Source organism: Zingiber officinale, chromosome 4B, assembly GCF_018446385.1.
Source record: "Zingiber officinale cultivar Zhangliang chromosome 4B, Zo_v1.1, whole genome shotgun sequence".
NCBI lineage: Eukaryota > Viridiplantae > Streptophyta > Magnoliopsida > Zingiberales > Zingiberaceae > Zingiber > Zingiber officinale.
This window is the reverse complement of record NC_055993.1, coordinates 105563393-105587750: the sequence shown is the minus strand read 5'-3', so window position 1 is coordinate 105587750 and position 24358 is coordinate 105563393. Positions and strand designations below refer to the sequence as shown.

At 38.8% G+C, this 24358-nt stretch overlaps 2 protein-coding genes and 1 long non-coding RNA gene across 9 annotated transcripts; 1 reads left to right on the top strand and 2 right to left on the bottom strand.

Moving 5' to 3' along the window:
* Positions 1-6547: 6547 nt before the first annotated feature.
* Positions 6548-8793, bottom strand: LOC121975898. 5 transcript variants are annotated; one of them, XR_006110480.1, is made up of 6 exons: positions 8602-8793; positions 8074-8169; positions 7835-7946; positions 7446-7614; positions 7242-7366; positions 6548-7154 (listed from the first exon to the last, which is right to left on the bottom strand). It is a non-coding gene; the product is annotated as an uncharacterized LOC121975898 (long non-coding RNA). The 5 variants fall into 5 exon arrangements; XR_006110477.1 differs by having other exon boundaries at positions 6549-7154; positions 8074-8792; XR_006110478.1 differs by having other exon boundaries at positions 6549-7154; positions 7446-7577; positions 8074-8792.
* A 68-nt stretch (positions 8794-8861) lies between these two features.
* On the top strand, positions 8862-11773 carry LOC121975897. The gene is made up of 3 exons (XM_042527824.1): positions 8862-9292; positions 9638-10906; positions 11400-11773. Exons 1-3 carry the CDS (start codon positions 9110-9112, stop codon positions 11625-11627), a joined length of 1680 nt encoding a protein of 559 aa, XP_042383758.1. The 5' UTR covers positions 8862-9109; the 3' UTR covers positions 11628-11773.
* Positions 11774-12682: 909 nt separating this feature from the next.
* On the bottom strand, positions 12683-19479 carry LOC121975896 (LRR receptor kinase BAK1). Of its 3 annotated transcripts, none has more exons than XM_042527823.1 (12): positions 19145-19479; positions 17692-17824; positions 17503-17574; positions 16769-16912; positions 15993-16064; positions 15820-15891; positions 15624-15736; positions 14376-14510; positions 13964-14305; positions 13459-13853; positions 13024-13379; positions 12683-12908 (listed from the first exon to the last, which is right to left on the bottom strand). In XM_042527823.1, exons 1-11 carry the CDS (start codon positions 19236-19238, stop codon positions 13065-13067), a joined length of 1887 nt encoding a protein of 628 aa, XP_042383757.1. In that variant the 5' UTR covers positions 19239-19479; the 3' UTR covers positions 12683-12908; positions 13024-13064. The 3 variants fall into 3 exon arrangements, with proteins under 3 accessions (XP_042383757.1, XP_042383756.1, XP_042383755.1); XM_042527822.1 differs by having other exon boundaries at positions 12683-12895; XM_042527821.1 differs by having other exon boundaries at positions 12683-13379.
* Between the last annotated feature and the right edge of the window lie 4879 nt (positions 19480-24358).

Genomic DNA, 24358 nt, shown 5'->3' with positions numbered 1-24358 from the left:
AGATTAAGAAAAGATTTGAAATCTTTCCTTATTTGTAGATTGAAAGAAGATTTTATTTTTAAGAAAAACTTTCCTTTTTGACCATGATAATAATTTAAAAGAGAAGTTTAAAAATTAAATATTCTCTTTTATTAGTTTCTACAAAAGATTAAGAAAAGATTTGATATCTTTCCTTATTTGTAGATTGAAAAGATATTTTAATTTTTAGAGATAACTTTCCTTTTGGAAATTATCCACATGTTTAGAAGAAGAATTTTAATTTATAAAATTTCCATTTTATTAACCAATCATGAAGGGATAAAAATTATTGGAGAAATTTTTATAAATTTTTATAAACAAATTAGGAAGTTTTAATTCTTGTGTGAATTAAATTTTCCTTGTTTTGGGGAATTAGAAGTGGTCGGCCATTATTATTAAAAGAAGAAAATTGTTTTTTAATTAAAATAATTTTTCTTTTTTATGACAAAAGAATTAAGGAATTTTTTATTAAAATTTCCTTATTTGTCAAGACCAAGGATTATAAAAGAGGGGGTAGAGGTGCCTTCACGGGTGATCAACTCTATTATTCTTCTCCTATCTTTTCCTCCTTGGTGGCCGGCCCTAGTTTCTTCCTCTTCTCTTCTTCTTATAGCCGGCGGCAACCTCTCTTGGAGCTCTTGATGGTGGCCGGTTCTAGCTAGGAGAAGAAGGAGAGAAAGGTGGTTTTGTTTCTTGCATCCCTTGGAGCTTGGTGGTGGTGGCCGGACCTCTACTTCTCTTGGAGAATTGTGGTGGCCGAAACTTGCAAGGAAGAAGAAGGTGCTTGGTGGTTCTCATCTCGGAAGATCGTTGCCCACACAACGTCCGAGATTAGAAGAGGAATACGGTAGAAGATCAAGAGGTCTTTTTAGAAGGTATAACTAGTAATTTTTCCTTTCCGCATCATGCTAGTTATTTATGGAAATAATACCAAATACAAGAGGCTTACGATTCTAGTATTTCGAATATGTTTTTCGAAGTTGTGTTCTTTTATTTTTCTTTTCCTTGTGATTTGATTGTTCTTTTTGGTTGACCTAAAGTTATTTTAGGAAATTAAATATTAGCTTTCCATAAAAGGTTTTGTCTAGTCGGTGGTGGTTGTTCCCATATCCAAGAAGGTCATGTGCCTCGCCACGTCAGTACTGGGAACCAATTATGAAAATTAATATTTAATGGAATTAATAACTTAGGTGATTTGGATCAAACGTGTTAAGTTCCGCAGGAGATCCAAGTCTAAACCTTAAAGAACAAATAGATTAAGTTTTGGATCAAACGTGTTAAGTTCCGCAGGCGATCCAAAATTTAATTTAAAAGAACACATGGTAGCTAGGAAAAGGTTCGGCCCTTTGTACAAAATTTTTGTGCAGTGGAACCTCTAGGTTTTCCGAGTAGCAACCAACACAGAGTTCATGGTTGCGAGCATAAGACATGACACATATAATGCGTCATCTTGATGCTTCTTATAAGCATCTCTGTCAGCTCGCATGGCAGTGGCAGGAGGTGCCTCGGGAATAGGCTGCTCCAGGACGTACAGTTTTCTTTCTTGAGTGAGAACTATTCTCAGATTCCTGTACCAATCCAGGAAATTAGCTCCATTGAACTTGTCCTTATCAAGGACAGAACGCAGAGAGAAGGTGTTCGTGATTGTCGACAATCAACAACATAAAAATGTAGAAAATAAATATCATATTCCACTAATCATTTAATTAGGCATTTAATTAAACGATGCTCCCACTGAATTATAGAGCTTTTGTAGAATCAAGCCATGGATGTGGTCAAACCACACTTACTAGATTCTAACCGATTAGCTATAATTCTTGCAGGACAAGATCTACATCATACTACGCCTTGAGTTAGCTTTGGCTAGATCACCCAAGACTTAGTATGATCGGTAAGTAACTAATTTTCAATGGTTGGAAAATAGGTCAAAATCACATTTATATTAACTCTTGGGCGGTAGTCCCAACAGTGGTATCAGAGCGAAAATTAAAATTTACATGTACTTGTTTCTATCCTAGATCTACTTTAGACTTACATGGTAGAGATTTTATACCTTTGATGCGAAGACCTTCGCTTATCCCACTCGTCCAAGGTTCTTCGGATCTCAAGTGTGTTCAAGTGTACACACCTCTAGAAGTATCCACACGGGACAAGAGATGGAAGAAAACACCTAGAGTGTGCTAGCACTCTTGGATGTTTCGGCCAAGGAGGATGAGAGGGAGAGAAGAGAGGAAGAGAGGAGGAAGAAGATGAAATCAATTGCCTTGAATTACCAAAAATGTAACTCCTCTCCCTTTTAAGTGGTCGGCCACTCTTGGGATACCCAGAGTCATGCCTCTTGGTTTTTCTCCATGAGGTGACACACACATAATGTATTCATGATGATGTGGAACACCATAATTGGTCGGCCCCATGCCATGTGCCTTTAGTCAAGTCAAACTTGACTAATGAAGTGGCATTTGGTCAAGTCAAACTTGACCTTTCATCTTCTCTCTCAAGTCAAGTCAAACTTGACCTCTTATCTCTCATGGTTGATCAAATCTAACCATTTGATTCATACTAATTTGATTTAATGAATCTCTATCTATTAAATTAAATTGATTCAATGAGTCATAATCTAAATTAGACTCATTCAGTACATGAATCAAATTGAGTCCAACTCAATTAGTCTAATTTGGATTACTCTTAATCCAATTTGGTTCATCATATGAACCTAATCCTCTTGGTTTATCATATGAACTTATTCTCCATCTAATTGTCCTTTGTGTGTGACCCTATAGGTTCTTGTAACGTTGGCAATGCTCCTAAACCCATTTAGAATCATAAGTAATAAGCGGTATCTAGCAACACATCATTACTACCCAAGTTACAAGAATGTTGAGATCCAACATCACCTTTGTGACTACTAATTGTGACCATTCACAATATATGATAATGTTCTTCCATCCTAGACATCTAGATTGATCAAATGAGGCATAACCCGTGTCATCCTCTAATCAATCTATGTCTTTAACTCCAAGTAGACTCACTCTAATCAAATGAGCTCAATATCTCATATTAACTCATTTGGACATAGTCATGCACTTAGTGGTCTCACTCTATCAAGAATAATGATGTCACTCCCGTCATATAGGAGGGATAGATCTCATCTACATCACTCATATCCCTCCGCATAATTTGTTACATACCCAGTAATCGCCTTTATAGTCCACCCAGTTACGGGTGACGTTTGACGAAGCCAAAGTATGTAACTCCTTATGTAGGGAACCATGGTGACTTCAGGTCCAAGGACTAATAGTCATACTAATAGCCACATGAGAAAGTATATGACACTCATATAACGATCCATGATACTTTCTCATGGCGGGTCATTCAGTATACATTCTCCAATGCATACCCATGTGTCAACTTGATATCTCTATATCCATGACTTGTGAGATCAAGTCATCGAGTTGACCTACATGCTAGTCTCGTCGCACTAACATTGTCCCTGAATGTTAATACTTGACTAGGAATGATTAAGAGTAGTGTTCTCTATATCATCTCACTATCGATTCAACCAATCAATTGATATAGATAGGAACCTTCTACTCAAGGGCGCTATTATACTTAGTTATTTGGCACCAATACAAGTAAGTATAATAACCATAAAGAAATGTCTTTATTAATATATAGGAATATGATACATCGAGTCTATACAACAATCATCATATGATTGGCTCTAGGGTTCTAACTAACATAATAATCGTTTTTGTGTTAGGCATTTGCATAGTAACATGAAAAGGGAAGGGTTTCCAGGTATGTCTATTAGAAATTCACTTTGGGTAGCAGCCAAAGCAACAACAATTGCAGAATTTTGTCATAAGATGGAAAAGATGAAACAAATTGATGTGAAAGCGTACGAGTGGTTGGCTAAGAAACCCGAGGAATATTGGTCCAAGTCACATTTTGCCACAACCCCCAAATATGATCACTTTGGAATAATATGTGCGAGTACTTCAACAGTTTTATCTTGGAGACCAGAGAGAAGCCAATTATTCTGATGTTTAAGCTATAAGACATTTGCTCATTGTTTGATTTCAACTTAACAGAGAAAAGGCTGAGAAATGGGACAACAAGATTGTCCAAAAATTATAAAGGTTTTGGAACAAAATTGCAATGTCGCGACACAACATAGTATGATACAAGTTGATCATATGCATTTCCAGATCAATGGACCATCTGGTCAGCACACAGTCAACTTTGGTGCAAATTCGTGCAGTTGTAGGAGATGGAACTTGACTGGCATCCCATGCCAACATACGATGTGTGCAATTTGGTACAAGTATCAAGATCCACTTGATTACGTGCATTCCTATTATAGGGTTGAGACATAAAATAAATGCTACAAGAAATCTATTTTGCCAATTACTGGTTCTGATTTATGGCCTGAATGTTCATTGTCATCTCCACTACCTCCGATATTTAAAGAGAAAGTGGGTAGACCTGCTAAATTGCAAAGGAGGGAAAGAGATGAACCTCCTAGTTCTAGTAAAACACATCTACATGGAGCAAGAAGAAATAATAAATGCAAAAAATGTGGAGAATTTATCCATGACCAGCGGACATGCAAAGAACCTAGGGAACCCAGGGAGAATATGCAAGAACATTCGACACAATAAAGCCAAACAACGCCTATTGTTGATTCAAGCCAAATTAAAAGGAAAAAATTGCAGGTTTGGATATCCTAATTTTATTCTTGGTTTCAATCTTTAATCCATGTTAGTTAAGTTGTCGTTATGCTTTGATGTTGTTATGCTTTAATGTTGTTATGCTTTGAGTTGCTTGCTGTTAATATTCTACTTTGAAAGTGGGCAGACATGTTATTTAAGTTGTTGTTAATATTCTGTTGTTAAGTTGTTTGTTGTTAATATTCGAATTTCTAGTTATGTTGTACAATCTGCTGTTAAGTTGTTGTTAATTAATAAGATCCCTTATTATACTTTACATAGGTCAGAAGGTCAGTTTGTGGTGGGCAAAATAGAGCAGGAGGGAGATGGAAATCAACTGGAGCCGAAGCATCGTTAGCTGATCAGAGCATCGTGAAGGGGGGGGACTCTTTCTGGACTCAGGTCATCATTAGCTAATCAAAGAAAGAAGAGCCATGAAAATGTGAGGCTTGTTTTGAAGACTAAATCAACTACATGTGCTTCAAAATCTTCGATTTTGAATCTTCAGAATCAATAGATGTAATGCAATGGTATTTTGGAATAATTTTTTGTAGATGCATTTCAGTAGATGTAATGCAGTGGTGTATTGAGATAATTTTTTGTAGATGCATGTCAGTAGATGAAATGTACTAAATGCATTCAAAAACTATCTCAGTCTCTTTTTTTTGTAAAATTGGTGTGGGTTGCAAGGTTGCAAACATAGTCCCACATTGAAAACATATGGGAAAGAACATGAGTTTATAAGAGAGAAAAATATCTCCATTAGCATGAGGCCTTTTGGGTAGAGTCCAAGAGCAAAACCATGAGAGCTTAGGCCCAAAGTGGACAATATCATATCATTGTGGAGATATCTAAATTCGTTTCGATCCAACAATTGGTATCAGAGTCCGGACTGCCATAAGGTTTAACCGCCAACTGTGCACAAGAACTATGGTCTGATTGAGCCATGTGAGTACAATATTGACCTCGAATAAAGAAAGTAGGGGCTCCTATGTTCGTATCAAGAGGACCAGATACCAGGCAGGAAGTCCTAGTTACAGCTAGACAAGGAAGTCCTAGTAGGTCGGGTGGACCGAGGGGCAGGAAGACCTGGTGGGTCGAGGATCGGACGTGGGAAGTCTGTGGTCCTTTGTTTGAGGGGGAATTGTTGGGGTTGCGGGGTTGCAAGGTTGCAAACATAGTCCCACATTAAAAACAGATGGGAAAGATCATGAGTTTATAAGAGAGAAAGATATCTCTATTGACATTAGACCTTTTGGGTAGAGCCCAAAAGCAAAATCATGAGGGCTTAGGCTCAAAGTGGACAATATCATACCATTGTGGAGATATCTAAATTCTTTTCGATCCTACAATTGGAAGTTCTCTTATTTAGTCACAAAACTGGTCCCTAAGTACTGTGTTTGATCACAACGAACTTGTCTCTGAGTATTATTTGCCATGTCTATATGCAAATCATTTTTCTGCACAAATCTATCAGAAAACTTGTCTCTGAGTACTGTGTTTGGTCACAACGAACTTGTCTCTGAGTATTATTTGTCATGTCTATATGCAAATCATTTTTCTACACAAATCTATCAGAAAAATAGGAGGTTTTAATGAGCAGCCAATGAGACAATCATCCTTTTTATCAAGATAATAGTTCTTGAAGTTATAGATGCATGTACCAAGAATTAGATTTGATCCTAATGATCTTGGCTAGATCTGCTCAATGACAAACATTTTACAATTTAGCCAATGATTTCCATTCTATTTCCCGGATGATCTCTTAAATGATAACCATGACATTTGAATGAAGTGAAAAAGAAACTTGGTGTTTATCTCAATACATGGATCAACCTTCATTACACCATAAAAAAACTATTTGACATCATCTCTAACACGGAGTGATTTCAAACCTTCATTACACTATAAAAAAAATTATTTGGCATCATCTCTAACACGGAGAGATTTCAAACCTTCATTCACCATAAAAAAAAAAACTATTTGGCATAATCTCTAACACGGAGAGATTTCAAACCTTTATTCACCATAAAAGAAAATCACTTGGCATCATCTCTAACACGGAGAGATTTAAATTGTTGTTCTATATCCTCAAACATCTCTGCAACCTTTAAACAATGGTTACGATGCTCATTTGCTAACTCTAACTGTGCATCCATAAGTTTAGCTAGCACTCAGATTGGTCGGGTTTACTAGAACTCGAAGCAGCTGTTGAGCTCGATCTGGAAGTTGAGCTCGAAGGTTTCTTTTTAGCATGGGTAAAGGTAGTAGCTTGTTTTGTTGGCAGTAAATGCTGCTACTGCTTCTTCACAAGTTTTATAGGACTTGTGTACAGCACCGCTAAATATGTTAACTTGCATATGTGTTTCCTCCGAAGTGTTATAAATACCAAGATTCCGTCCAACAAACACATGTCTTTGTCTTTCCCTATAAGTGCAACAAAATTTTCCAAACTTATTTCCAAAATACAATAAATAATCAGAAACACAAATTGAAATCCCTAAAATGGCTCACCATTTCCAAACTTATTTACTCTTCTTCCTTCTCCTGCTCAGTTTTGATGATAACGGTTTGTTTTCCGGTCTGCTTGTTAACCCGTCAGATCTGGTCTCCTCAACTCCATAATCCCCTCAACTCTTCTAAATCAAGATGCAAAGTCACATTTTTGCCAGCCGTTTAACTGAATCAAATGTTAAAACACATTCATAGACAACTTACCAATGTGTTCATGGTACCACCGTCGTCCGTGAGTTAGACGTCTTCACCGCCAACGAACCCGCGAGAATTAGAGTTTAGGGTAGGGGGGATTGGGAAATAAGATGAGGCGAAGCCGAGCTTCTCCGTTTTTCTCTAAGAATCCCATCACAGGTTAGTCACGTGATTGATTCTGTATCAGTTAACAGAGGAGTTGACAGTGGGGATATACTTGGGATAATTTGTAAAACATGAGGGGTATAAATGGCTCAGAACAAACTATAGGGACATAATCAGTACTACATTGAAACATTAGGGACATTTTAATGAATTATCCCACACAATACATTATGCAGTTCCTATGAACAACGTTTATAGGAAATAACACCTATTTAACATTGTCAAGGCTTTACCTTAATATGAAGCCAGCAACGGCAAGCCAGACTCAGCTCCAGATTTTCTGCTGTAGTAGGCATACAGCAACAATTGTGCAATTCCCAGGACGGTTCCAATTCCATTTTGGATCTGAAAAATGTATTCAAGAACATTTTCGAGTAAGATAATTCACAATTGACAAGAAGAAAAAGATTAACTCACAATTGACAAGAAGGTGATCACTATTTCCATTTAGCTAAGATTTCAGAAGACTTACATATATGAAGACATGATGCAATACTGTCCCGTACACAAATGAGAGTGAAAGATAGAAAGGCATGAACTCCACAATCTTCGTCTTGATCACCAAATTCTAACGAGTGGAGCAATGGAAAATCAAAATTGTAGTGACAGATGACTGAATGAGGTCTACTAAGAATGACCAGAAGACCTACAACGATGAGCAATGGAGAAGTAAACATGGAAATGAAAGAAGCAACACTCAAACATCCCACAAATGAACACCAAACACACCCAAGAGCAGTGCAGACATCCTTTCTGCAAATGTTGGTAAGATCACTCCATGCAGATCAAGAAATTCAAGAGGGAGTATATGTAGGGCAACCCCACAATTCATAGAAATGTTGGTGGCCTGAACATGTTCAGGCAATACATCGAGAAGTTGGGCCGCACAAATCCGAGGAAGAGAAGTGAAATTGATGAACTGAGCTTACATGGGCGAGGCAAACAAAACGAAGGTGAAGACATTGCCTGCGTATAGATCAAAGAAAGGATTTTTACTCACTTTAGTCTGCGATTGAAAGAATCCCCCAAAATCTTCATGTTTCTATAACCCTCGAAGATGGCTTCATTGAGAAGAAACCTCGCCGGCGATTCAAGATGCATATGTGCTGATGCCGCAGAAGGAAGCAGGAAAAGAAGCTGCTTCAGCGAAATATAGTGGCCGCCGGTGGCAGTTCTCCGGTGACCAAAGTTATTAAAGAAAAGTTTCAGGGTATTTTGGGCAGTGACGACAAATATGAAGTCCACAAGGTGTGTGGCACGTGCCGCCTCCTCCTCCTCTGGCTTGTCTTACAAGAATTCGAAGTCCTCGGCGATTATAATCTGCAGGGAGACGCGACATCGCCGACGGCTGCAGAAATCCACCTCCGGTGAAGGAGGAACTCTTCGCATCTTTTTCTATCCTCACCGGGCTTCGGTTGTTCCGTTCGATCCCGTCCTTTTGGGAAGAGGGAGAAAGGGGAATCCCCCGCAGGAGCGCCCCTCGATCCGATTGATCCAATCCGATTGACATGGATTTCCAACTGCGAGCGGCGCAGGAGAAGCTGGAAAGGGAGCAGAGGGAGCGGAAGGCGAGAGCCAAATCCAAGATGGAGCGGGAGAATCGGGCCAAGGCCGAGGCCGCCCGCCACCGCGAAGCCATCGAGGCCGCCCAGCGTGCCAAGCGCCTCGACGCCGCTCGCGCCCAACTCGAGGTCTTACATCTCTTCCTACTCCTCTTCTCTATACTCTCTAGTTCGCTATCTCAGCATTGTATCAGCCTATCAAATCTGCCAATTGGTAAACAAAAACAAAACAAAAAACAAAAAAAAAACCTCTTTTTGATACATCTTTGATCTTCCAAGCAGCAATTTTTTGGTGAGTTCTTTGTTCTTGCTTTACCCCAATTAACCAAGAACGCGATTCATTGTTCAAGAAAAACAATGTCTACTTCATTTCTGAGCTGAATGATGCATTTTGAGGTAATGCAACAGGAAATTTAGGAACAATGCATTGATTTCTTGTGTTGCCTATTCGATACAACTGAATTCTTATTGCAGGCCGAGCGGCAAATGCAAGAAAACATGCTTCTAGGGAACGGTATCGTATTTTCACGAACTCTTGAAGCTCTATCTTTCGATGGCTTCGGAGACAAAATCAAGTTGCCACCTTCATGCTTTCAAGAATTGTCTGATCAAGGAGCTCTGGATAAAGGCCCCATGCACTTTAGGCTGTCGATAGTCGATGAGTCATTTCGAGTAACTCATTCAGGAGTTCTTGAGTTCACTGCAAGAGAAGGCTCAGTTGAATTGCCTCCTCTCCTATGGAACAATTTGCTTGCCAGTGTCAGTCTAGATGTTCCTCTCGTCGAGGTGCATTATGTTAGTTTACCGAAAGGAACATATGCAAAATTGCAACCAGAAGGGATGGGTTTTTCTGATGTTCCAAACCATAAGGCTGTGCTTGAAACGACGCTGCGTCGGCATGCTACTCTTTCCGAAGGCGACATTGTTGCTGTGAATTATGGAGAAGTAAACTACAGGCTGAAGGTTCTCGAGCTAAAGCCTGCTTCGACTGTCTCCGTTCTCGAAACCGATATTGAGGTCGACGTAGAAGGACCCGACTCGGCTACTGAGAGTATCAATAAGGAGCATGCTCTTACACCGCTTGTCATAGGACAGATTGAAGGAGGAATTGTCGAAGAAGGGGAATTCAATTATTACAAGTTCTTCGTTGAGGATGCTATGAGTGACAAAATTGCATCCGGTGAGATCAATATCGAAATTAAGATTGATGCAGATGTTGGCGATGGAGATACCAATGTTTATGTATCAAGGCATCCAATGATATTTCCAACCCAGCATCGTCATGAATGGTCATCTCATGAGTTGGGTTCAAAGGTTTTGATAGTCAGGCCAAAGGATCCGAGCCGACTAGTTGTCGGTACCTATAGCATTGGTGTATTTGGCTTCAAAGGTGTCACAAGGTATAAAATCTCTGTGGCTTATAAAGACGACATTAAGCAAAGGGTTGGTGAATGTGCTACTGTTCCATTGGAAGTTGATGTCGAATCTGTAGAATGCCGAAATTGCAAACATTATATATCCAACCGCACCATTTTGCTCCACGAGGCATATTGCATTCGACACAATGTTCTTTGTCAATACAATGGCTGTGGAGTAGTGCTTAAGAAGGAGGCGGCAGCAAACCATGTACATTGTGATAAATGTGGACAAGCCTTTCAACAAGGTCAGTTGGAGAAGCACATGAGGGTGTTTCATGAACCACTTGACTGCCCATGCGGAGTGATACTAGAGAAGGAACAAATGGTATGCAACTCTTATTCCGTGATTATATTCGCGAATGAAGTATTTTACCAAGCTCGGTTTCGTATCTACTTTTATCGCAAGTTGTGCATCCTCAGTGTTAAAGTTCCTTCCATGTGTCCATTGCTCTAGATACATGATCACACAGTTCTTGCATGCTTAATCTTATTGTCGATATATTTATTAGTTACAATTATTTTGTGATATAGATCTAGAGAAACTAGGTCGGAATCCTAGTTGAGTATGATATGTTGCTTTGGCTTCCATTGCAGTCTCTATTAGCTTTCATGACAATTTCTCTTCATGCTAATTCAGTAGATAATTTCGTCATGTGTCGTTTATGTTGTGCTGTAAATACATACTTCATGTGTCAACATGAATCATTGTTGCAAGTCTATCACTTGAGTACCAACTCAGCTACGTCCTGTGGGCTATGTAAACATGAACCATGATTCTAGCTGTTTTGACGTCGATGCCCATTTTTCTCATGTGACAGGTCGAACACCAATCTTTGATGTGCCCGCTTCGTTTGATAACTTGCCGCTTCTGTGGAGATATGGTGCAAGCCGGTAATGCACCAGCCGATGCTCGGGATCGTCTCAGAGGGCTTTCCGAACACGAGAGCATCTGCGGGTCTCGAACAATTCCATGCGACTCATGCGGGCGTTCGATCATGCTGAAGGAAATGGATCTCCATGTTGTTGCAGTGCATCAGAAAAGCTAACTCCTGAGGACCAATTCATCTTCCGATTCAAAACTTTCATGTATCTTTTGTTTTGTGTTATTTAAATGTATGAACCAGAAAGAGAATGAACAGCCACTATGAAAAGGATTGATGAATCAGTCTAGTTATTTTACTAAACAGCTTAAGTTTTCGTATTGCCTAAATCATGGACTCAACTTCACAATACTCAATATCACGTATCATATTCCCCAAATGTCCTTTCTCTTTCGCCAATTTTGTCTGACTAATGGACCGAAAAATTTTTGAATCATTTCAAATTCAAATCAATTACTTAATGTATTTATGTCCTTGGATCTAAATTTGATAACGAAAATTGAGTCATTAATTAAATTGAAAGTACATTTTTAAATTTTTACTCAACCAATTCAAAAATTAACCACTCTAAATTTACGATGTTGAATTCAAATCTACAAGCATAAATATATTAAGGAGATTTTTAAATATATTAAGGAGATTTTTAGGAGCACATCAATTTTGATTTGAAGTGATTCGGAATTTTCTAGGTTTGAAATTGACAGGTGACCTATAATATTTAAATATTTAAAAATTTAATATTTTTTAATCAAAAGATTTTAAGAACTGTGATATTAATTAATGAGTATCATTGTCCTAACATGAACTTGTAATAAATTTTATCAAGCCTTTGTAAATTTAAAAATTTATTGTTCTCAAGGAATTTTCAGAAATACATTGATTTTGATTTCAAATCATTTGAAATTCTTTAGATCCATACTTCAAATGAAACTAATTGATAGTCTTAAAAAGAAAGAGAGGTATTTTAGGAATATAGTACATGATTTAGATATTATAAAAATTGGATATGTGATTTAGATAATACCGAAACTTGCTTCCGTGGTTAAGTAAAATGTAAGTTTTGGTAACTCGTTAGTATGAATATTTTATTTAAATTCTAGGCGAAAATCAAAGATGACATATTTTACTATTTCTCCTGTAATTTTGAAAGTGCAATTAGAGAATATTCACCACAATCAGGCAAAAACATTTAAATCATCTTAATCTCACAATTTCCAACATAAAATCTATCAATATAACTATAGATCTCATAAATCTTGATAAAATCTGAATACAAACAATGATTAATATTCCTTGTATATGGAATTGGTGGTTAAAATAATGGATGCAGAAAAACACAATGTACACAATACGCTAGCACTATTCTTGACTATATCTGACAAATCACCTTAATCGAGTGAAATATTGCTAGTCATAGAGAAGGTGATCATCTCCTGCACAATTAGACTAAAATTTGAATTTAAAGAAAGGAAAACTGAACAGAAAGAACAGGAGGATAAAAACACTCAGTTGCCAGTGGATACATGAACAGAACAAATCTAACTGGAAACAGAATGGGCACCTGGGGTGGACAGGGTTGGGGATGAAGTGATGTAATTGTAATCACCTTGGCCCTGATAATTCCACTGCACGAAGATTGTCTGTGGAATCGATTACCCATTCGGAGTTGCGGTGTGGTGCGATCTCAAACTCATGGCGCACCACTTCCACTTTCTGCCACTCCTCCCATCGCTCTGCAAGACCATCACCTTCAAGCATTCTCACGACCTCTGACATCTTGGGACGATCAGTCGGGGAACTCTGTGTGCAGAGCAAGGCAACTTGGATAAGTGATTCCACCTCTGCCTCTATATAGTTGCTGAGCAAGTCTGGATCTACTAACATTTCAAGCTTTTTCTCATTCAGAAGTCCTTTCACCTGGAAGCAAGTTGAACTCTATTTAACATTGGGTCGAAGCAATTGGTTAGCATGTTGGAAGAAATTTGTTTGTCTTTACCCAGTCGAGCAACATGACATCCTCATCATTTGCGAGCCGAGCAAGATCAAAAGCCCTTTGTCCAGTAATAAGCTCCAGAAGCATGATTCCGTACCCAAAGACATCAGTTTTCTCTGAAGACTTTCCTGTAGATAAGTACTCTGGAGCAATGTGACCAATTGTTCCACGAACAGCGGTTGTAACATGCGTATCCTTATAGTCCATGAGTTTAGCCAAACCAAAATCACCCACAATGGCCTCAAATTCTTCATCTAATAGTATATTAGCTGCTTTGACGTCCCGATGAATGATCTTCGGGTCGCAATGATCGTGCAGGTATGACAAGCCCCTTGCTGCTCCCACTGCAATTCGCCTTCGCGTAAGCCAATCAAGTGGAGGTTGAGATGGAGGTCGCTCTACACAAAAAAAAGTCAAGAATATAGACAGAAACTTCAATCAAGATATTTCTTTGCTATCTTGCTTGGAAATGTAGATACATAGTGTGGTGTGGAGGACGAAAGACTACCTCTCAAGCAAGATGCCACACTTCCGTTAGCCATGAATGGATAGACAAGCAAACGTTCAGTCGGTGTCATGCAAAAACCGCGAAGGCGAAGCAAATTTCTGTGAACTGCCATGCTGATCATCTCAACTTCTGTCTGAAATTGAAGCTCACCGCCTGGTGTGCGCTCTTCTTTTAACCTTTTTACTGCTACTAATGAGCCATCTGCAAGCCGTCCCTTGTAGACCTTCCCAAACCCACCTCTACCAAGAATATTTTTGTTGCTGAATCCATCAGTCGCAACTTGAAGTTCACGCAATGAAAATCGTTTAAGCTGGCCAAGATGAACTTCTGGATCTTCTTCAGCTGTGCAGTACAATTTAAAATATAAAATAATGTTCCTACTATAGCATATGAATCGATCCCGTAAACTAACCAGGTACATCAAAGAAATGTTCCTGCGGTTTGCGGCGTCGCCACCATGCAAATCCAATCGCAGGTGCAGCAAACAGCAAAGCAGCACCAGCAGCTACTCCCCCAGCAATTGCTCCAGTGATGGACACACCGTTCCCTAGTTAAAGATAATAAGCATGCATTATTATCACAGTTCATTATTTAGTTTCTCATTTGTAGACTAAATGAGATATAGGGCTATAAACATACCAAATGATAAATACCTGATCTGTTATGAGCTCACTTATGTTTGTTTGAAAAATCAAATGAACAAACTTGACCATTTTTTAGATTTTAACAACATAGGATATGAAGAACATAAATATGATCAAATTCTGTTCTTTGTGGTTTATAAGCAAAGCTCCTGAATAGTTTATCAACAAAGCTCTTTAAAAGAAATTCACAAATAAAGCTCATGATTCATCCTTCATGAACTATCCATGCATCAAGTTTTTGAAGAAGTTTATTAATAGGCTCAGTTAGGCATTCATATACTTGAAATTTATTACTTCATATGCAAATTATATACTATGCTAACATAAAGATGGGAAATCGTTTTCCATGTTTTGCAACAACTACAATCATTTAAGAAACTTAAGTCACTAATATTGTGGCATGAAACCAAAATTCTGAGATAATTTTAGTATTACTGAACATTGAGGAGCAATTTGCAAAAGAGTAAATCCTAGCAAGCAAAATGAAATTTTTCTTAAAAGTTCATGCAACGGATCTGGATGTATGGCCACTAGAAGGGACGGGAAAAAAATCAAAACAAGGAGAAATCATATAATTTTTAAAAATGTCCCTTTCAATTTAGCAATAAGGATATTTATAAAATGCACTTTAATTAAGATCAATTCTGGAGTATGACCAAAGAAAATACTACAAAAATTAAGAGATTCAAGATAGCAGTTGATTTAACGAGTGAAACTCTCTTCAACACTGCCCAATTGTAAGAATAGGTTCATGTTCATGCAGTAGATCTAGAATAGGCTCATGTCCATGCTCATAAGTTACTGCTTGTTATAGATTTGGAGAACGTTCTTTTTTCCCCGGCAGAAAACTATATATAATGAAAGATGCACATGGTTTACTGCACCATTTACATAAAAATCCATCCATAGGAAATGTTCTTAACATATGTAAACAAGTTTATTTGAGTTCTTTGCTATGCACACAAAAAAAAATGTGACCATGTTTTTGGCACAAGAATAAGCTTCAAACATATCACCTTGTGAACTTATCGGTGTAGGAGGATTGTACGGAGGAGGTGGAGAAAATGGAGGAGAGCCCTGACACGGTCTCGAGGTGCCAGGTCCACATAATTGAGGATTGTTGGCAAAACTGCAATTATGTACATATTGAGAATCCTAGCATCATTATGTCAATAGCTTTACTATTTTCCAGAATATAAAAGGGCAAAATACCTTATTGGAGTGAATAGTGAAAAGGAACCAGTTGATGGAACTTCTCCAGATAGATTGTTGTTTGATAGATCCCTGGAAGTTTGTGTCACTTATGATGACTTATGAACACCATAATAAAAAAAACCCTTAAATGAAACAGAATATAGAAGGCACAGAAGTGTTTGAACACTCACAGAACTTGGAGTGAATTGATCCGTGTCAAAGATTCTGGAATTTGACCTGACAAGCTATTGTTATTGAGCCGGCTGCCCTTCCACATATATTTCAACAGATGAGAGATTAGGAAACCGTGTCATTGCTCAAAAATAATGTCTAAATCAGAATATACTATTGAGTAAACACTGAAAAAAGGGTAAGTTTATTCTATCATCATATTTTGTGAGGCTACCTAATACGTTTTTCAGCAGGTGATCTTTAGTCTGAACTCTGAAGCCAAAAAACTATTTTATCCTTCTTATATTTTTTTTTCTTGGAGTCTTCCTTCTTGCATCAAGATGGATTGATTTACCACCAAATATATTAGATTTTCCTCAGCAAATGCATGGCATGACTCCAACTACCAGCAAGTATGCTCAATGCCCATATGAACATAGAATTAATGAGCAAAACTTGATGGTGAATTTGCTGGCTGCTTACTTTGGTTGAAATTCAATGGTCTGTGTGTCAATTCAAGGTCAGCATAGAATATACAGATCGTAGTTAATGCTTCAAGAAATATTAACTACTTAAAAGGTGAATACAGCAACAGAAAACCATATGTAAGGCTTTCTGTAGTTATTACTTTGCATGATCCCATATACATGCATTGCTAGTTTCAATGGTCATCGACTTCTAAACAATAGGCGACCAACAAAATGGTTCTTATAATTAGATATGCAACAAATAAGGATTACGTAAGAAAAAGAAGAATGAAGTGTAAATTAATTGGCCAAAGGATGAGTATTCATACAGAAAACGGAGCCGCACAAGATTCCCCAATGTATCAGGTATTCCACCAGTGAGATCATTCAGATATAAGTCTAAGCTCACAAGGTTTCTTAGATTCCCCAGTTCAACTGGTATTGTTCCACTAATGTTATTACTGTAGATTTCCCTGCCATGAATGTTTTCATAAATAACAATTAGCAGGAAAGTACTAAGTAAAAGCCATTCAGGTGAACTGAGTACTCTATGAAAGAATAATTGGAATATGATAGAGTATCAAGAACAAGTTTATACTAGGACGGTGAAAAAGCCAAAATCATTAACCCAAGGATTAAATACTGCTTCTCATCACCCTAAACAGGTGATATGGAGACGTTATAATTGATGGCTACCTTCAAGACAACTTGAAAACAATGGCACCAAACAAGTGATGTCTTTAAAAATCTTTTCTTTGGAACCTGAATGAAGTTTTTATTCACATTTTTTTACTTGCCAAAAACGATTTTATTATGACACCAAATAGGTTTTCGCTGTTATGAATTTTTTTATTAAATCCTCAATTTCATTTTATAGTTTTTGGAATATTAGTGTAGAGTGTAGACCAAAGGTTTCCTTAAATTTTCATTATAATTTTGATTAAAAAATAAATATCAAAGAGAACAACATACATACATACATACATATTTTCTTAATAGTGGTGTGAAGTCACCATGCATGAAAGAACATGAAGATAGCTTGCAGAAATTATAACGAACTTACAAGTACTGAAGATTTCTTAACTGACCAAGTTCAGGGACTAATTGGCCAGATAATGCTGCATTGCCTAGATCACTGAAAGAAATTAGACAAAGAATATCTATAAGATGTATGTACAAACAATAAAATATTATGATAAATGAAGACAAAGCTTGATCTACAATGTCATAAATCTAGCATATGTTTGCTTACACTCTTATGACACTATTTTCATTGCTGCATGTAACATGGAACCATGTACATGGGTTGACAAGAGTTGGATCCCAACTTTGCAAGACATTGTTTGGATCAACAAGATTGGTCCTTAAACTATGCAGTGCATCACCTGTTGAAGAGGAACACTGAGCATTAGAAATGCGTTAAATTTCCCATAGAACTGCATAAAAAGCCTAGTGATACAAAGATGCATTGTCTGATTTCAGGGTCAGTGAAAAAAAAAAAGAATAAATGCACCAAGATAGATAGTGATAAATGGCAGAAATTTAAAATAAGATAACATGTAGCCTTGCTAAAGAATTACACGTAATGCAAATTTTATCAAGTTACCACTAACAAGTTCAAAATACTTCCTGTTCTGACATGCACATGACTATGTTTTACAATGACTCAAACTTCTAAATAGTACTGAAAGCACCATCATCCAAGGATTATTCATCAATATGAGATCAACTGCCAATTATACTCAAGAACACAGGAACGATACTAAGTAGCATGATACTAATGAGTGGGTCATAAAATTAGCACGATACCGACAACCAACACCTATCAAATCCATATCTTAAGTAGCCTAAGCTAGGGTACTCCAATTTAAATTTTTATTTGCTTATCTCTAGATGCATTTCCACCTATATTTCAGTTGTTATTTAGTTTGAATGTACCATTATAAAAGAATTGTTTCAAGTTTGAGTTTTATTAGTATTTTGTTAATAGTAAAAAAATCTTAAATTGTTAAGACCCCTTTTACAGACTTCTTAGACTAATGATACAAATCTTTGAAGGTTTAAGTTCAGGCTCACCACCAATACTGATTTTAAGGTTCAACATATCGTTCTGCGACAGATTCACTTAGAAGAAGGGTATTGATAAAGACGCAATCAAAATTATTGTAATGGATTGAATAATAAGAACAGGGTGACACTGACATGTTACTAGCAGAACGGATCAAGTGTTAAGAAGCATTTTTTATGAACGAAAGGATTCATCATGATTATGAATTCATAGAAGTCAAATCTTACGCTAAACCAGTTTTAAAAAGTTGGATATGATTGGTGGTCTCATAATAACAAGAAAAAGAAGCTCTCTGCGTAGCCATATTCCTTAAAAAGTCGTCTTTTACCTCACAAAGGCAAAAGCCTAGCGAAGAAGAAAACTAATCATCAGTAGAAAGAAAAAGTAAAGTGCCTAAAGTAATTCCAATCTGAACTGCTCGATCGAAGTATAAAAGCTTCTGTTGTACTCCGAAAAGGGTCAGCTACATCTACATCTAATTTAAACTAAAAAAGGAGACACGTCCGACTCCTATAACTATGGAACAAAAGAAAAACCTACCAAATTTTCTAACTCCGTTTAAAAAGCTCTTACTACCAGCAAATCGTCCGAGTGGAGAAAAAAACAGCATAATCCAAACAAGAATGATGGATCAGACCTTCCATGTTGGAGCAAACAAGAACCACGGGGCGGAATACCAGCAAAAGCCATAAAAACCAAGAGATCACGATCCTCCACTCTGGTCTCGACATCCCTCCACTAGCACCGGCTCTACTCGAGATCCATAGGAAGAACCCTATCCCGTTCAAATTTCGCGAGGAACTCAAATTTATCACGATTTAAGAAGGGAAAATACACCAATCTGAGCTCCAATCCACCGCACATCAATTGAACCAGAGACCACAACGCGATCCGTCAGAGATCGACTCCAGTAGGAGCAGCAGCCAGTAGCTTCTTCTCTTCTCTCTCCCCTTTCCTAGCTCATTTTTTAATCTCCACGGATAGAATCCTTTTAATAAATGAACCTATCGTCTACTATACCCCTTGCAATACTCGGCTTTCATTTGAAAATCGCTCCCATCCACGCGGACCCCACTATTTTCCCACCAGTAAATAGATAGGTGGACGGTTGAGTTATAAGTGGCAGTGTTAATGTAGTCATTTTCTTTTTTCCGCTTTAGAAGAGCAAGGCCACGGAAAACGTACCGTTGAACGGAGATTCAACAGCTGCACGGACCGGATACGGTACAGGAACTCTACCGAACAGGGCGAAGGTGTCATCACTTCTGTCCACTTTTCGATCAACATGTACGACAAGAAAGCTGCACTGTGTTGTTTACGATACAGCTGGTAGATTGATTGGGAGCACGTGTGGATTGGTCAAGCCCCGCTCCCCGTGAGGTCGCGACGGGATTTTTCCGTTCCGACAACGATGCGCCTCTGAAATAATAACGAGTCGTTACGAGGATGGGCGTGTGTCGGACGATGACTGGGTGCCATCTCCACGACTCCACCCGCTTGGGAACGGACCGATATGGCAAAATAACGGGAAAATTCTCAAAACGCCCGTTAATTTTCCAAGTTGTTTCTACGTTTTTTTTTCAGAAAACACCCTGGTTTATAATAAAAGATTAAAACATATAGTTTGATACTGTGTACATCTCATAAACGACATCCAATTCGAATGATATGACATAATTAAAATTTAAAAAAAAAATTTCTCTCATCTATATATAACAATTATCTTTGATTGTATATAAGATAGTGCAGATCTATATATAATAATTATCTTTGATGGTATATAAGATGGTGCTGATTTATAAAAATTATTTTATAATAGAAAATTAAAACATATAGTATATAGTATAAAACATTAAGTTTCAAAACTTCATTTTAGTCAATAATATATGTTGCATAAAGATTTTAAAATTTTTAATTTGCAAGTGATCCTGTCCAAAAATAGAGAAAATGGTAAGTTGAAAATGTGACTCTATGGTTAACTAGAAGTGGACTCCTTGGTTTTCTACAAAAACTAGGAGGGTTAGTATAGGGCCGAAAAGGGATTTTCGGTGTTGATCCTCCGACACTCAAGTCAGTCCTTCACTTAGTGAAGAAAAATAATAGCAATGAACAGTAGAATGTGTAGAATCATAAGATATCGCATACCTCTGCTTGTGGATAAGAATCCCCTTTTATAGTGTCCCCTCGGGACGGTCTAGTGGCTAGCACATGAGATGTTGTCACCATGAGATCTGGGGTTCGAATCTCAACAAAGCCGAGATAAATACCTCCCTTATGTGCTAGTCACTATTCCAAAGGCTAGTAGCCGTCCGTGATTTACCTCCTCCGTGTTGGCCTTGAGGCGGATTGGCAGGGGCACTAGGGGCGAGCGTATTCGTCTTTTGCCATCATTATAGTGTCTGTGCACGCATCTCAAAGTGTATGCACGTTTTCCAAAGTGTCATAGGAAAAGATAAGTAAAAAAGTGTCCTTGACATATTTTCTTAAACGAACACACAAATCTTTGATGTGATAAGCTGGACGCTTCTAAAGTACGATTTGCCTATTGGACGTGCTCTGTTGTTAGTGGTACAAACCTCCAAAAAGGTACGATGAGATATGCAGGGGGTTCCACTGTAGGTCGACCGGACACTGCTCGATAAGGACGTCCCTGCTCGGTCGTGCTGAGCAAAACTATTTTCCTTCACTTGGTTGTATGGTTGTCGGAGGGCTGCCTCTTGCCCGACCAAACACGTCATCCGCTCGACAGGGATGGTGGGCGGGGGCATTCACTATTTGTCTCTTAACCTCAATCGTAAGCTTTCAGAAGATGATCTTTCGGATGGTAATGCCCGACCGGCATAGGAGCCTCGTTCGGTCCTCTTCGGTTGACTCGCGGTCCTGGACCTTTGACTTTTTTTTTACTTTGACCTCCACGTCAGCCACTCTTCCCTGCTTTTACCCATATTAGGCGGGGTCCCTCCTCATCATTGCATCACAAGTCTTCCTCTTAAATCTAATCGAAGGAGACTGTAAGTCCGACTGATTGAACAATTAGTATGTTTTGTAACTCTTCTTCTCGATCGGGTGTTTTAGAGTTTAAAGTCGTCGCTCGGCTATGACAATCATTATCCCTTGTGCTCTTTAATAGGCGGGTTTCTTCCTGATTGGTCGTACCGGGGTTTAGAGTCGTCGATCGACTGTATATATTCCTAGGTTGATGTGGCTCAAAGTCGTCACTAACGACACTTAGCCATTTCTTAACTTCTTTCTGATCATTATCCCGATCAACTTCTTAAATTTTGAGGTTGATGTCGTTTGGATCTAACACAAGCAGAACTTAGTCGTTCTTGATCTCTCTCCCGCTCGGCTACTCAACCTCCGAGGTTGATGCTGCTCGGATCAAACATGATCAACACTAGCCATCTTTTAGCTTCATTCTTATCATTTCTCTGAGTGATCGCCTTCACTTAATGTATTTTAATTGCCGCTGATGTCACTATAATTTCTTAAAAACCATTCAAATCCTTAGATATTAATGTAAAGCACGTCAACCATACCTTTTAATCATCCGATGACATCCCTCATTAATGCCACCTGTAATCGAATGTCACATGTCGCTTTTTCCTACTGCCTTATGTGTGATGTAACAGACGACTATTTAGATCTGATGCGATGGCTGCCTTTTTGAATTCAACGGCCAAGATTAAACCTCGCTTTCCTAAATCCTTGATTGGACGGCTTAGGGTAGCTGCCCCTAGGGTTTTTCTTTTTTTCTTCACATCTGCAGCTTCGTCTTCTTCTCATTTGCCTTGTTGCTTTCTCTTCTCTATTCGTCGCCAATGATCTTCTTCCAATAAGCTCCTTCTCCTTTCTCCTTTCTCCTTTCTCCTTTCTCCTTTTCGATCTTCAATTTCTATCCCGTGTTCACGGAGCGCTCCCCCCCCCCTCCGGCGATCGTCCCCAGGCTATGGTACATCTCCAGTGCATCTGACTTCAGTGGTGACGAGGTCGATTAAATGAAACTGACCTACCACATTTTCGACGATTATAGAATCGTCATCCCCTTTGCCTATGCTCGCCCCCATACGCCTTCGGATGACTTCCTCCCTTTTTTCAAAGACCAATTCTATGTCAGTCTGCGCTTGCTCATTCATCTTTTTTTTTCTGATATTTGTAGATACTTTTATATTTCATTGCATCAATTAGTACTCAATTCCTTTAGATTACTATACAGGGTTGTTGTATTATTCCGCCTATATGGAATTCCCCTTTTAACCCACATTTTTCACTACTTTTATTATTCAAAATTGTCTCAACTGACACCTTTCTCTTCCAAGCCCGAGTGGGTGTTGTCTACTTTGACAAGATGCGTTCATCTAATAAGGGTTGAAAGGATCATAATTTTTACATTCGACTTCTCGATTGGCCGGCTTTCCTGACTGGCTGGCAAATGGAGCTACCAAAATCCCCCGCGCTGGGAAAATATCATTGGGAGTTGTCCTACCTCCAAGCAGTCGCGTATCTGGTGAGTCAAAAGTATTGCATCCACAAGTTATTGTTGGAAGGCGTTCTATATATGTTTGGATTGAGTCTCATCCGAACTCGTCTGTCCGGCTCCTTTAGTAAGTCATCCCTCCTTCCTCCGTCTTCCTTGAAAGGACGATCGGCCCATCGACACCTCCATCGTATGATCGGAATCCTTCCTTGTCCGAGTTGCAGCTGGGATGATGATAGCACAACTGATTTCCTACCTACCGCCGCCACTGACTGACCCAGCAGCTCCCACTTCAATTGTCTGTTCCTCCCCAATGTCCAAGTTAAAGGGCAAAGCTATTTCAGAGCCTTCAGATCCTAACGGCCGAAAGCACATTACGACCACCATCAGATTACCAACCGATGAATGGTGTCATCCGGACAACGTCGAGCCACACTCCCCAGAACATCAGATTAGGATACAAGGTCCCCTAGCCCTGACCACGACAGATGCTAGGGCGAGGGCGACAATTGTTCGGCCCGAGGAGCTTGCTGATAGCTTTACTCAGAAATCCACTAAGATAAATTTATTTGAAATTTCTTATACATTTTCCCAATCATCCGTAACTGACTCCTTTTTCTTACAGTTCTGGGTAGAAAATTTGGTCATATGCTAAAGATTATCATTCCTTGAACATGAAAACAGGCAGCTAAAAGCTTCAACCGAGGAGTCGAGCGCCTCGTGAGCCATGGTCTATCGGCTCATTGCTGAGGTGACTCAGGTAAAAGAAGACCTGAAGAAGACCCCTAAACAGCTGCTAGGTTCGAGCAGGCGCTAACGGTTGAAAAGAATAAGAATCATGATCAGACCCTCCAGCTCGACCAGCTGACCAAGCAGTCTCACAATTTTAAGTCCAATATCAACTCTGCCAATGCCATGAAGCTCAGGGCTATTGAGGACCTAAAAATAAAGGACAGAGAAGCTTAGATTCTAGCTAAAAAAAATTCAAGGAGGCTGAAAACACATTGGTCGCGGAGTAGGTCGGTCGCATGGCCGAACAGGCCAACCACGAACTCTAGCTCAGCAATTTCAAAAGAAAAGTTGATAAGAAGGACGTCGAACTGCGAGCACTGAAGACCGAACTAGCCAAATTTAAAGAAGAAGAGCCCGCCTAACTAGAAACCTACAGGGTGGAGTATCTCCGCTATAGGGATTTCAACCAGATGCTGGCAGACCAGATCATTCGCTAGTTCGGCTATGACATTGAGGGGATCATTTAGTAGCTCAAGGAGGGTGGTTATCTTGCAACGGAAATCCCGACGACGTTCATTAAGAGAGAGAAGATCGTGGAGACGCTCCCCGAAGACGTAGTCGTCGATCTATTCTAGAACTTTG